General features: G+C 42.4%; 1 protein-coding gene across 1 annotated transcript in view; it reads left to right on the top strand.

Moving 5' to 3' along the window:
* The first annotated feature begins 2,859 nt into the window (after window positions 1-2,859).
* The window catches only part of SCML2 (Scm polycomb group protein like 2), a 70,155-nt gene continuing 58,663 nt past the window's right edge, over window positions 2,860-14,351 (top strand). Inside the window, 2 exon segments of the mRNA XM_057419484.1 lie at window positions 2,860-2,987; window positions 13,580-13,687. Of these exon segments, the coding sequence (XP_057275467.1) occupies window positions 13,666-13,687 (22 nt within the window). The 5' untranslated portion in view covers window positions 2,860-2,987; window positions 13,580-13,665.

Raw genomic sequence — 14,351 nt, 5'->3', positions numbered from 1 at the left:
AACCTGTGAAGCCAGAGTGTATGTACATGTACTGTGTACACGCTTGTATATATAGAGATATACATATACATGCATACACTTCTCTCTCCCTCTTTGTAAAAAAAACACTGAGAATTTAAAAATTGCCTGGCTTTTCTGACCCAAATGATTCAGTTTAATACCTATAATAGAAAATGAAAGATGATGGGTGTGTCACGGGAAAAAAAGTTCATCATTCTGATGGAGAATGGAAGCAGGCAGGACTACTTACTCCTTTTCTAATAATCCTGTAAGGAATTTTTTTTCTTTACATCAGCTATAGCTCACAGGTGGAGAACATGTGAAGATGGAATGGACCCATCTGGCTCTTGGATTAGAGATGTACCTGTGATCTTATAGGCATTTATTCTTACATCTATTGTTTATTCTCTGTTTCACCGCACCAGTGGCTTAAGAAATAGGATTAATGTTGGACTTGCTTCCTGATTTCAGCCTCTCAAGAAAATTCTGAGCAGGTAGAGAACTGTGCCAATTCACATCATCCCGCTGGCTCACAGGGAACAAGTTCCTCAGATGTTGTATCAGTCACTGACAAAGGATATCTTTAAAATATTTTTTTGTTTCTGTCTCCCACAAGGACTTATTCTGTGATGCTTGGCACATTTCTGCGTTCATAATGAGCATAATCTCTCGTATTCCTGCAAAAGTTCAGTATGACAGAAAGGGGAAAATATTTCAAATTAAGCAGCATCCATCTGCATTGGTTATGAGCATACCGTACTTTGCTATAAAGATTTTCTGTAAGCATGCTTCAGTATTTGTCTTTCTCTTGTATATTTTTAATCACCCAAATTAGCATATTTTTATTTCTCCCATGTTATCTAAATACTGAATCATTTATGGCAAGGACTAGTTTTCTTTGTTTCTGAAGAAAACCATTTACTGCTTATGAGAGTGCATAAAATAAATTGGTAGTAGTAACTTGCAATATGTGCAAGATACAAAAGTTGGGTGTATGAATTTCACTTTCACATAGAAGAGTTTGAGGGGGTTTCAAGCATGTATTTGGATTTCCTTTTTTTTTTTTTCTTTTAATTTTTTTTTTTTTTCATTGAAAACCATCCTAGAATCCCTCTCATGACCTTAGCAGTTTTGAGCTTAAGATTTCACTTTCCAGTGATGTAAATAGTGAAAATGAAACTTGGGCATGAAATGCCCCAAAGTTGAGAGTATTTAAGAGGCTGTTTCTCACCAGATATCCCTATGGATATCTCTGCGGATATATATGCCTCTTAGCACCCACTGCTTATAACACAGGAACGTACCCCCCTAAAATTTCAAGGACGTACTTTTCAACAGTTATGCAGTTATTTTTAAGCACGGATCTCGGTAAAATAACGGTGTATGAGATCTCAAGAAGACGTGCACAACTCTGTAATCCCCGTGCATGTCCAACGCGGAGCCGGTGCATGCACCGCACGAGGGTGACCACAGGCAGGCCAGGTGTGCCCTCAGCGCACCGCTGCGTTTCCCTCGAGTTTCTCTGCTGAAAGCCTTGCCTTTAGTTCCTCACATATTTTCCAGACGTTAACCGCTCACACGGAGGTCTCCGATAGAAACACCTGCCATAGTGTCACCTTCCCCCCCTCACAAAGCGCTCCCTGCGACAGGAAGCGAAGGGGAGCGCGGCGCCTCCTGCCCCGCCGCAAGATGGCTCCAGGGCAGCGGGGTGCCAGGCTCCCCCCAGCTCCACGAGGGTCCGGTATCGGGTCTGAACGTGGGAGGACTGCAGACGCGAATGGCCGCTGAGCCGCCGGACGCGCTGCGCTCGGCGCTGCCTCACGGCCCCCCGGACGGGGCGGCTCGACTCGTACAGTGCCGGCTCAAGCAAGGCCGCCCCCCGCAGGTAGGGGCGAAAGTGCAAGCATGCCGGCAGCCCCGACCCCCGCGAAGCGCGCTGCTCCCGGCGTAGGCTGCACAGCCCCAGCCGCCCTCGGCTCCGCTGCCGCCTTCCTCCGCTGCGGGCGGAAGGTGGTCGGCAGGAGGGAGGCCCGCGCCCCCGGTGCAGCTGCCGGGCATGCGCGGTGCCCCCGGAACATGGCGGCGGCGTGAGGCGGGCGACGGCAGGAGCTGCTTGACAGGCGCGTGAGCCTGAACGGACCCGCTTCCCGCCCGCTCGGTGAGTGGCGGCGGCCCTCCTGCAGTGGCGGGCGGCAAGAGAGAGGGAGGCAGGGAGGAGCGGGAGAGTAAAGGGAGTTGAGGCGGGGGTCGTGTTCCTTCCCTGGGCGCCCACCGTGACCTCCGCCCGCCGAAGCCGCGCCGGGCGCCGTGGGGAAAGGAAAATAGCGGCCCAGTTCCCTCGTTCCTGTCCCCCGCATTCCTCTCTGTGGTGCCTCCACTTGCCACCCCTCGCCAGCCCCGCCTCGGTGAAGGCGGCAGCGGGTCAGGACAGGGCTGCCCCATGCTTAGACATTGCATCCCGGCCTCCCGGAGCTGCCCGCTCCCCTCCTGGGCGGGCTGAGCGCCCGGCGCGGCGGTGAAAAACCGTTGATGGCTGGGTCAGGGGCGCAGCTGCAAGAGCGGGCAGCGGGATCCGTTCCCTGGGCGAGAGGAGCGGGGCGGCTCTCCTTCCCTGCACCAACAGAGCTCCTTTTCGGAGGGACTTTGTGTCTGTGTGTACGGGGTGGTCGCGGCTGCCAGGCAGCAGGAGCCCCGACGGGTGAGTGCAGCACGGGAGATCCCGGGGAGCGTCAGTGCCTGCCGCCCGCCGGAGCGGCGGGGCCGGCGGCGTTTGACAGCAGCGCCAGGAGGACACGCCTCTCCTGGCCGAAGCGGCCCCCCCTCCCAACTCGGCGGCGGCGGCTCCGCGCCCTCTTGGCTGGGGCTGCTCCTGCCCCGCTCCTCCCCGGCCAGCGCCGAGGGTGGCGCGGTCCTGGGGAGCGGTCGTTAACGCATAAAAGTGGATGCGCGTTAGGACTTACGTGACTGGGAGCGAGCACTTGTGTTGGGTAGGGGCCGGAGACTGCGCGGCCGAAGGGGGCCAGTCAGTGGCAGTGGGGGGGGGGGGGCACTGGTTGGCTGACAGCGTGCGGCGGCACCGCTCCTGGTTCTTGAACAGTTGAACGGTGCGTGTGGCATGCGTTGATTGCTGAATTAAAGTGGGTGTCTTGCATGGGGATCGTTGTTTTCCATTAATGTGGGATGGCCCAGAGAAAGTTGTTACAGTACGAAAAGTTCTGTTCTGACTGTATTGTGCATCAGCGTTGTCTGTAGCGGCTGGGACAAACTGTGAAGGAGATTGCAGTGCTTTAGTAGTTAAATTAATATTTAATAATATTCAAGTTAAATTTTGTGCTCAGTTATTCTTTAGGAGAGATGCTTTAAGCGTTTTTAAACATCTTTAACTAGTTGCTTACTGCAGTTAAAGCTGAAGCCTTTACCCGAAACAGTTACTTTTGATTTTCACCTGATTAATTAGGCTGTAGGAGATAGCTAGAAATAATTTTAAAGCCTTAAAAGTTTAATGAAGAGGTGAAATACTGTTATATTAGTGAGTTCTAATAGTATAAATCTTACATGTGCCTCATATATATTCTAACTAATGTAGCCCGGCTTAGAGAGTAGAACAAAAAACATAGACAGTAGATACGACAGTAGCTTTTCAGAGCGTGAGTGAGCCTTGTTTACTCCCATTCCTGTTGCAGTCAATCCATAATGGAGTGGATGTACGGGGAGAAATCAAGTCCTCAGTAACTATCCCTTGGAACTAAATAGCATCGCTAACAGGAAATAACATTTGTCATTGACAATCTATTGTATTTTCTAAATATAGAACGAATTACAGGTAGAGACCAGGACACTGCTTCCAGGAGCCTACGCAAGGGAGGTTGTTAACCAACTTCTTGACCTCCGCATCTGCAGGGCATTTAGAGTTCTCTTCATTCCCATTTGAAAGAAATAGCCTTAGGCACCCAGCCTCAGTGCTGATTGCTTCTTCCAGAGATTAAAATCTTAATGAAAAGACAATAACCTTTGTGTTCTTCAAAGTGTAAGACATGAAACATAAATAGCCCAGAAGTCCGAGAGTTTTCTAGCCTGTGGAAAGAGCTAGAAAATCTGTTAAAAGTTGTTGAGGCTTAATAGAGCAATTTGTAAATATAAAACAATGGAAATGTTAAATAGAAAATTATTTGTACTTGAATGTTACAGGTGTTTTCATTACATGTGGTAGCCCTGGTATTTTTGCAAATACTTCTGATTTGCAGTTTGGCTCAATGTAATTTGAAGTTAATAATCTGTTAATATTCTGATATGATTTGCTATATGATTCTATTTTTTTTTTTTTTCACTGTGATTTGTGTTTTGGTGTATTGAAGTGTTTTTTTCAGTACAATTTGTACAGCTTCTGTGGAGACTCCTTTTAAGGTCCAAGTGTCCTATAATTTGGTGATAACATGATGTAGTTGTAGGAAGCTTTAATATTAGTTATATGCGGTTAAGATTGTTCTCGCATTGTAGCAAAGTGATAATGGTGAGGTGCACGTGTGAACAGTTTTACTTTCCATCTCTAAGTGGAGAGATGATTCATTTGCTTGAGGTAAAGCCTATAAGAAGTGAAACAGTGAAGTCCTTAAGGGAATTGTTTATTTTAAGAGTATATTTCTGTGTGAATACCATTGTACCTTCTTTCACTTGCTAGCTGACTTGGCCTGCACAGGCAATGAGCCCTGAGGGTGTGTGCCCAGCTCCTACGACTTCTCACCCCTGCAGCAGCGCTGCCTGTTGCTCGTGGAAGCAGTGAGAGAGGATTTGGTGAGCGGTCGGCTCAGACCGCGTGTGGTTGTGTGTGTAAACTCTGCACATTGCCCAAAATTTGCATCGCATGTCTGATTTCTTTGAGCATATCTGCCTATTGTCTTTTGGGATGGGCAGGGGGAGCTTGCAGGAGTGGATGGCTGGCTTCAAGTAGCTTATCCAACACTGAGCAGACTCCCCTTTTATCTGTAGCAGGTATATAGACAAAGAGTAACCAATGCATAAATGGTGGTGATGACCCTAAGAGGCGCTCGTATTCCTTCCTTGTAGTGTTTTCGCTTGGTCAGCAACGATATAGGAGAGTCAGAGCTGCATGACAGCCTTTCAGAAGGTAGCAACTGTCTTTACAAGCTGCCTTATCTCTTTTATTCAGGCTTGCTCTGGTAATTTATCTTGTATGCAGTAGGCATTTGGCACAGGTACATACAACTGGACCATTTGTGGCAGAGGGAGTGTACTGTTTCCTGCTCTTAGCGACTCTCCTCCCAAGATCCCTGTCACAAAAAGTAATGAGTTTAGTTTCTGTTCCCTTGGAATAGTACCAAACCCCCAGTGTTGTCTTATATTAGACCTAATGAAATTGAAGAAGTATACACTTCTTTGCAATGGCAAGTTATGTGTCTCTTTTAGCAGTGTAGGTTCAAGACTCATTCGTAGTTCTGGACTTCAATAAAGGTGCCTGCTTTTGAGTAGTGATTGATCATGTTGCCTCAAATTGCTCCAGTACTAAGTGTGTGCTTATTGTGGGTTTTCCATGTGCTTTCTTTGTGCCTTTCTGAATTACTTAGTCTAATATCAAAGCCTTTCTGAAATACTGAAACCTTTAACAGAATGTTAATGCTCTTCCATTTGTTTCAGCAGGGAGGTAACCCTTCTGCTCCCCAGGGAAGCTGCTGTCTAGATAGCTTATGTCCAAAATAATCCTAAAGTACTTTTTCTTTTATTGATTTGTTAGCATAATGCTCTGTGCAGCTTAAGTATGAATGGTGGTTTGGTATTTCTTTACCCTTAAACGATATATTTTCTGCACAGCTCCCCATTTGTATGTTGTCATCTAAAACTAAGCAAGACATTGCATTAAAGGTAGATGTCCTGCTTAAATAATTTGACTCTAGGTGGTCACAAATCAGGTCAAATTCTATTTAAGATATCAAGGGAATTCAGCCTTTCATGAAAGGGATGAACTTCTTTGATGGAAATCTGTTGTCTTCTCAAGGTAATATGATATCCCTTTTAGTGCAGGGCAAAGACCAGGTTGAGCCTTTCATCATCTCTAGCATACATTAGCTTAGGGAGCATCTGAAGTTTATAAAACTTACAAGAGGGTAGCACCATTTTAATGAGGTGCATACCTAAAATGAAGCATGAACCGTTATTTATGTACTGTATGGAATCCATCAGAGATTAATGCAGGAAGGTTCAGTGCAAGGAGTGCCATTCTTGGGGCACTTTTAAAAGCCCATTAGAAAGCAGAGTTTGTAAAAGTGAGTCTTATACATGAAGGAATGTGAAAGGGTATCAGAGCTGCTAAATTTGGTGAAACTCCTTATTGTCACTATCATCTGTCAGGGGCTCAGAGATTAAAAGGGCTCTAGCATGTTTGATGGCACTTCTCATACCGTATCTCTTGTATGTGTACCCTGCACTGGGGTGTTATAAAGAGGCAGATAGTGCTTTTCTGGAAAGTTCGGAAGACTTGTACTGGGTTTAATAACAAAATAAACAGTGTTGTAATTAGTGGAAAAACTTTGTATGTTGTGTGTATCTTCTTTTTCCAGATTGTTGTAGGAAGGACCTACATAGGTCCTTGTCTGAATATTCTCCAGTGCTCAGTGGTGTGAGCGCTGCGTGATGGAGTGAGGGGAGATCTCCAGAAAGAAAGGGAGATGCTCTGCCTCTGTCCTGGGCTGGAGCTGCATGCAACCAGTGAAAGCTGTGCAGCCATGCTGAGGAAGAGGTGGAGGAGGTTGCCTTCTTATAGCCTGCTTTTTTAATTAATAATCAGAAATGTTGTCCTGCTAAGTGGTAAAAAAAGAGATGGATTTGCTGTGGATGTTACTGATGCTTTGGGTCTTTCATCTTCTTCCATTTTTGAAGATGGAAGATACTACAAATAAATACTGCAGCTGAGTATTGGCAGCAGTCAAGTCCCTTGAGCACTTAGGAGTTGTCTTCTGACCTGTCAGCCCTTTGTTAGCTGCAGAAATGTTCAGCAGCACTGAATGTTGCTTAGGAATGTTTGTCCAAATGGACAGATGTTTTTGGTGGCATCTGCATGCAGGATGAATTCCCTCCTTTGTGTGAGGGGATTAAAGAAGGATTTCCTTTTTTAGTTTGAGAAATAAGAAGCTGGGGAAACAGCACAGCCATTGGTACCTGCAGCACAGGTGAGCCTAGGGCAGGAATGTGGGTCAGCCTGGAGACTGCAAGCAGCTCTTTGGGGTTTTCCCTTTAGAAACCACCTTTGGAAGGGGGAGTTACCGGGAAATTGCTTCAAGGTTTATTTGGTTCTGGTTGGTTTGGTTTTGTGCCCTTACTAGACATCAGGATGTGGGACCAATGTAGTTGTCCCATTACATAAGCCAGGGTACACCACTGAGCATTTCAGCAGCAGATGTGGTGAGGAGGGTTCTGTCTTTGTTAGTGTAGAGTGGCAGGAGTCCCAGCTAGCATTATGTTGTTTAGATTCTCAAGTAGGGAGAGAGAAACAGATACTTTAAGCACTGGAAGAGGATGGTAGCAGAAGTATGTTGCTGCTGGCATTGAGAATGAGCAAAGGGAGGCAAGTGTGTTGCTCTGAAACAAGCTAACTCCACTGGGGTGCTGGCAACAGACTGATCCTGTGCAGGAACGTCCAAAGGCTGTTCTCCATGCCTTCAATGAAAAAAAAGAGAAGAAGAAATTGTGCATGCTATTTGATGTTCATAGATTTCTGCACCAGACTAAAGGTGTTTCTCTAGATAATCTGTTGGATGAATAAAGAATCTGGACCACAGAGGTGGGCTTGCCAGCTGCATAGTATGTGGGTAGACATCTTCTAGATAATATCTGAACTGAGCTTCCACAGCCCTTTTTAAGTTTGGAGGCAATGTAGATGGGAGGAAGGCAGAATTGCCTAAGAGGTTGTAAAATCCCTTTTCCACCATCCCTCCTCTGCTTGTCTTCCTCCCCCTTGTCCACTTATGTACATATACTCTCTCTGACTGCCGCTTTTAAAGCCAGTGCAATTGCTTGTTCTCCAAAGACAAGCGCAGAAAAGCTCTATAGGGATCTCTAGCACCTGGGAATCTCTTACTATGTTTGCAACAGCATTTTTTTTTTCTCCCTTACCTGCTGTATTTACACTGTGCTAGAAGTATGCTTGGTGCCTCACAGAACAAATAATTTGAGAGCTCTCTTCTCTGTCAGGGGAGGCTGAGCTGAAGGCAGAGGATATGTTTTGGGGTGTAGAGAGAATTTCATGCAGGTATGTAGCTCTTAGTTAGTGCTAATGATACAAAATTGTTGTGTTTTTTTGTGCATAAATTTGTTTGCTTTATGAACGAAATTTGAGATAAGGCAGCTTGAACAAAGCCATGCTGAATAATGATGATGAATGTTTTCAGGAACAGTACTCCAGGCTTGAACGGGGAAGTGGAAAACAGCACAGAGGTTTCAGTGAGCTCAATTCACCAAAATGTTTAAGCAATTTGTCAAACTCTTGTGCTACTGTAAATAAGTACTAGTAAACTACTTAAAATGGGCAGTTTAACTTAAAATAGAAATATAAGCTTTGTGAGCTGTATTTTTGATTTATTTGACTATAACATTAAAATACCCCTTCATGTGGGAAGACTGGCATTTTAAGAATATTTAAAGCTGTTAATGGCTGGTCAGCCGCTTTGCTGAACTGCTGACTTCACACATACCATTTCCTTTTTCAGGTTTTACAACCCTGCATCTTCTGACTTTTAAAGCAGGATGGGGAGAGAGGGAAAGAGAAAAGCTATTCTTATTTTCCACTGGTAGCCATAGAGCAGCTTTAAACTTTAATTTGTAAAGTTACTGTGAAATCTGTAATTGTTGAATCTACATGACATAAATTGTTTCTGTTGTGTGTTGATACACACTAAAAGCTATGCTGTTTAGTTTGGAGGCTTTACTTTTCCTCTCTTCTCATTTATAAGTATTTCTTGTTTCAGGAATTTTTGGGATGCATCTTTGGTCTAAAACCTATTTGCGTTGCTTTTTAAAATACACAGTGCCTTGCTCTGTACTGAATAATACACTTAGTATGGTTTCAGAGTTTAGAGAGGCTTTTGTAGTCTTGAAATGTATGACTTACTGTAATTACAGTTGCTCGTATTCTAAAGTAGATCATAAACTTACCTGGAGAGAGGGCTGAACAGTTACAGGCAATATTTTACTGCTGACATCTTAAAAGTTTGTTTATGCTAATCACTTTGTAAATAGTGAGCAGTACACTACTGGTGACTTTCTGAGGAATTTTGCAAGTGTAGAAACTCTCTTCTTGATGTTAAGGCAAGTGACATTATAAAATGATACTTGTAAAGCACCAAGTACCCACTTTCTTCCTTTAACAACTTAAGAAATACTTCAACTTAGTTGTTGTAATAATACATATAGCTAGCTAATAGTTATTCTTTTGAGAGCCTGTAAATTTGACAAAAGCCTGTCTCTCTTAGGTCTGTTCAGATACATCAGTTCATTGCAAGTTCTGCTTTATGAAAACATGAAAGTTTAATTTGCTTTCCTTGAAAGAACTATATAGCTTGTGTTACATTTTATAAGCTTCTGATACATTTGTGTAAGTTTTTTTTCTTTTAGTCTTTGAGATCTTCCTTTTCTATGATGATGCCACAGTATGCTCTAAAAGGTGCCAATTATTTTTATTACAGAAATGAGGAAGTACATGCTGTTGTGTTTTGAAGTGTACTCAGTGAGTCTACACATTGGATAATTTGCTGGAAAGTAAATTTTCAAGTACTGGAAATTTGAAAGTATTGCATGTTATAGAAATACTCCTTTTGAGTCTTACTCTCTTTATTTGCCTCTTTAAACCTCCTTAGGGAATTGTGAAAATGGTATGAAGTAGGGTTTTTATTCAAGAGATAACTGGTCAGTAGATGATTAGGTTTAAAAAAATGTATTCCAGACTCATGAAGGATAACTTTCAAGGAGTGCAGTCAAGTCACATGTGTTCGAGAAGTGACTGGTGCCTGTTAGGTACATGTTACCTGTGTGTGGAAGCTGGAGAGGGATCTGCAGCTGCTGGTCTGTGTTTTGGTCCATGGAGGAGGCTGTGCAGGTCCTTTTCTTGAGGAAATACTCTGATGTATTGGCCGTAACAAATAGCAAGAATGAGGTGAGGAGCAGTTACAGCAATGGGAGCATGATGATACTAGCCAGTGGTTGTAAATGGTGCCTCTTGTGTTTCTAAAGCTGACAGCATGTGAATGCTGGTGGTGAAAGCAAATGTAGTACTTGTACGTACAAAAGAGTTTGGGGAGAATAATTTTTTTTGCTTACGTTGTGCCTGTTCTCTGTCTCTGGCTGATTTTGCTGTTCAAACTGTGTGTTTCCCCTTTCCCCTCCTTGTGTATGGAAATTTGATCTGGAAACATTTGTAAAAGAAAAAAAAAAAGGCAGAAGAGAGGGGCAACTAAAACTTCTTGTTCAGACTGAGCCTGAAAAATGTCTGCCTGTATTTCAAGCTAAGATTAAGGAGAACTTAATCTGTGTTTCAGAGTGGATGTTTTGTTGGATTCTCTTCTGTGTTGTGTATCTATGTAAAAGAATAGCCTCAGTCCTTATCCAGTGGGGGCTGCACATTGACAGCTGTCCCTTCATCCCTGGAGGATGGCAGTGATGAGGTCTGAGTTATTGCACTTATACCACCAGTAGAGTCAAAAAGCTAACTGTCTCTGAAATTAGTGTCTCTCTTTTACCTCCAAGAATGAGATACAGTCATTGACGGAAAAACCTTTAATCTTTTTGATGGGGACTAAACCAACAATCTGCTGGTCACTTAGGCTTTTTAAAAATGTTGTGTTTATCTCTGTAATTCTGTGCTTTGTATTTTTTATGAGCAGGCGTGCTATAAACTGGGAAGTCTTAAATAGGCATGATTTTTTTGAGGACTTTCAGATTACTTGAGTGCCTGTCTTACAGTGAGAAGGATAATGGAGAGATCTTGCAGGCAAAACAGAGAATGTTTTTGACATCTCTGGAACACTAGCTTCTCTGAAATGCAGCCATGCATGTCCTTTGAGTAATTCTTTCAAAATCAGAAGAGCAAAGTTAGAGAGGAAAAATGTTTTCCATCCTGTTGTCTGACACCTAGCATTATGCAGTAGCAACGAGGAGAAGGTGAAAGCATCAGCTTGTCTACTAATATACTGCTTTCTGACAAAGGGCTTGCACAGTGGGAGGTGGCTAGTGGAAGTGATTTGGGGATTAACAATAAAAACTTCAGTGAGGGATTAAGGGCAGATGAATGCTTTCTATCTTGATTTTTTTGAAAAGTAACTGATGTAAGGGATGCTAATCGGAGATAAAAAAAACACCTCAGTTTACAGGATGAATTGAGATGTAAATTGTGTAAATAATACACTTCATGAGTGTGGAGATCCTCCACTACTCTTTAAATTGGAGATGTTTTGATGATGAATGCTGTGTTATCCTAGGTTCATGTCTTTTTGGTGTTTGACCATTTTCTGATGATCACTATGCTTAACTTGATCCCTGTAACTTCGATTTTCATTCTGCTGCTTTGCACACCCTAATGCCATAATGCTTCAGCCTTGCATCACATTTATTTGCTGGTATATTCCTGACCTGGTTTTCTTGCGCTTTTTCCCTTTCATTTCTAGAAAGTTTCTAGAAGCTGCTAGATTAATTTCTTAACCCCAGCTTTCTGTATCATTCAGCTTGCTTGCCGAGGTGCACATACAAGAGTGCCACAAGTTCTGTCCTTGCTACGTAATTTTGCCCAAACTCCCTGGAAGTTTCTCTCTTGTATTTGCTGGCAGTTCTCTCCTATGGTGGGTGTACTGTGAGTTGAGCAAGGCTGGTGATGGTGAGTGCAGCGTAAGAGATCTCTGTCTTGGTTAGCAAAGGACGTAACTGCCTTCCTTATGGTTTGCTGCTTAATTATGTGAGGTGATGGAAAGATGTTCTAGGTCTTCCCTTGCAAAAGAGGTTATGCTTTGTTTCAGACTGACCCTGCTCTGTGTTGGAGGTAACTGGTTTTCATTTTGCTCTAATTCAGCAGCATGAGCAGTTGTTAAACAGAGGCTCAGAAATACTGTTCTTGAATGTTTTCTGTGATAAACAGCGCTATCTACAAGCTAATTTAATAGCAGCTTTAAATTGAATACTTAGGTGTAACTGGGTTTTAAGTAGCACCTCTCTGAAACAGTGGTGTATTTTATTTCTGCAGTTGGATTTGCCGCATTTCAGGCAGCACTTTCAAAACTTTCAGTTATCTTATATTTTTAACAGGCTGGTGGGCATGCTGTAAAACGGCCTATCTGGTACAATACAAGCTAATGAAAAGCTGGAATCCTTTTTATGTTCTGACAGACGCTCCGGTTGTGCTAAACTTGATGACTATCACTGCGGGGCTGGAATCTTTATTACTGCACCAAGTGCAATCTGGTACTTGGAACAAAAAGATAAAAACCATGCACTCTTTTAAAGTAATCTGTAAAAACAGTTACTTTGACTCTGCATCACCTTTCACGATTTATTACTTGCAGTGGAAAAGCTTTGAATTTTTGGGGGAGTTTATGAAAGTATCAAGTATTTCAAATCTATCTTGTGGCTTAAAAGGATTTCTGGTCTTAATCCTGATGACCACTTATGCTATGAATGAGATTGTGTAGCAAAACCTGCTTATTTTATGGTAGGATTCAGTTTTATTTATAACTGCTTTCAAGTCTCAATCTTGAGAATATTTCTAATAATGGTCTACCATGTTCACACACACAAAAAATGAATTCTTCAGTCAATGGCATTTTTAAAGCCATATTTAATTAGCTTTAGCCATGGGACTTGAACACAGAGTTCAAAAACTAGGTGCTGGAGTTTGTAATGTAATGTACATTACAAACTAATCACAGTAATGACGTGCACACACACAAAATTAAAGGTTGGTTTTGCTCTTTTGCAATAGTTTAATCTGGCCCTTCTAGTTTCTAAACATTACAGTAATGTGGCTTGCTACTTTCATCTGCAGTAACCGTTTCCCTACCAGGTTCTTTCTGCTCTATTACAAGTCATAGTGGGCAGGGGTATCAGTGAGCACTTGGGCTTTTGTGTAGATCTCTTACATCAGTGTTTTGTTCCCACTTTTACCATAGTTGTGCAAGACTCTGTGTTTTACCTAAAGGTGTTTAAGTTGATAATTGTTTAACAAGTGAGGCAGGATGAGTGGGTTGTATATAGAAGTCTTTCACTCATTTTTCAAGTAATGTTTGTTGGTGAAGAAAGGGATAAAGCATGCTTTGTATCTTTGTATTAGAAATCCACAGGAAAATGCAAATTATTATACAATGAATGGTCTAAAACAATGAAATAAAAGTTTGGGTTCTGTACCCTTGCTAGTTTGCTATGTCCATTGTTTACATGCTGTTCTACACATAGTTTGTTAAACATTTGCAACTTAGTACCAGCAAGATAATTATACACCAATACAAAAATAAAATCCTCCTTTCAAAAAAAAAAAAAAACCCAAACCCCAACAACAACCTCCCCCCTAACTTGTTGTATTACTACTCCACAGGAAACTGTTGTGCTGAAAGGAAGAATTAACTGGTCTTTCAACTTCAGCCTTTTTATTGTGAGAGGGGAGATCACAGAAGTGTTACCATGGGGAGAACAGCAGCTAAAGGTAAGGCTTGGTAGCTTTTTTCCAAGAGGAAGGAAAATGAGGAACCTGCTGAATTCTCATTTTAAAGGTGGGTGGGATATTACTTGAATATTACTATACTGTTAGAATAAAGAAGACAGTTTATGATATGTACTGAATACAGGTTAAGTTCAAACTTCATATTGTTTTAGAGTAAATATGCTAAATTTGGCTTATCGTGGAGTTTTACAAGTCCAACCAAAGCATTTTTTTTCCTGTGACATCTTTGAAGCCATTATACTACTTTAAAATTGAAGAATGTGTCTGGGTGTGATATTAAATAAAATGTAGTGTTTCATTCTGTAGTTGCATATAATTCAGTAAGACAATAACTTAGTAGTAAAAGGAATAACATTTTACCACCATGAATGGCATTAGCAGCTGTCTCTTAAAGACAAAATGTGCATTTTTAAAGAAATTTCTCCATGAATGCACAGCGTATTACAAAGGTGTGATTTCTGCAGTGTCAGGTCTGCCAAAGTTAATCATGAAATAACTGCTAAAATAAAGAGTGAAGCTTAAGAAAAAACAAGGGTGTTTGGGTTAGTGAAACAAAGAGAATGTGAAAAAAGACACACTGAAACCAGGTTGCTGCTGCTTTTCAAAGCTTTCAGACGGTTAGTCCTCCCCCAGAAAAGGCTGCTAA

The sequence above is a fragment of the Pezoporus wallicus genome, unplaced genomic scaffold, assembly GCF_028554395.1.
Source record: "Pezoporus wallicus isolate ANWC-B61680 ecotype Strahan unplaced genomic scaffold, APGP_CSIRO_Pwel_v1 contig_5767, whole genome shotgun sequence".
Lineage (NCBI taxonomy): Eukaryota > Metazoa > Chordata > Aves > Psittaciformes > Psittacidae > Pezoporus > Pezoporus wallicus.
This window is presented reverse-complemented; position numbering and strand designations above follow the sequence as displayed.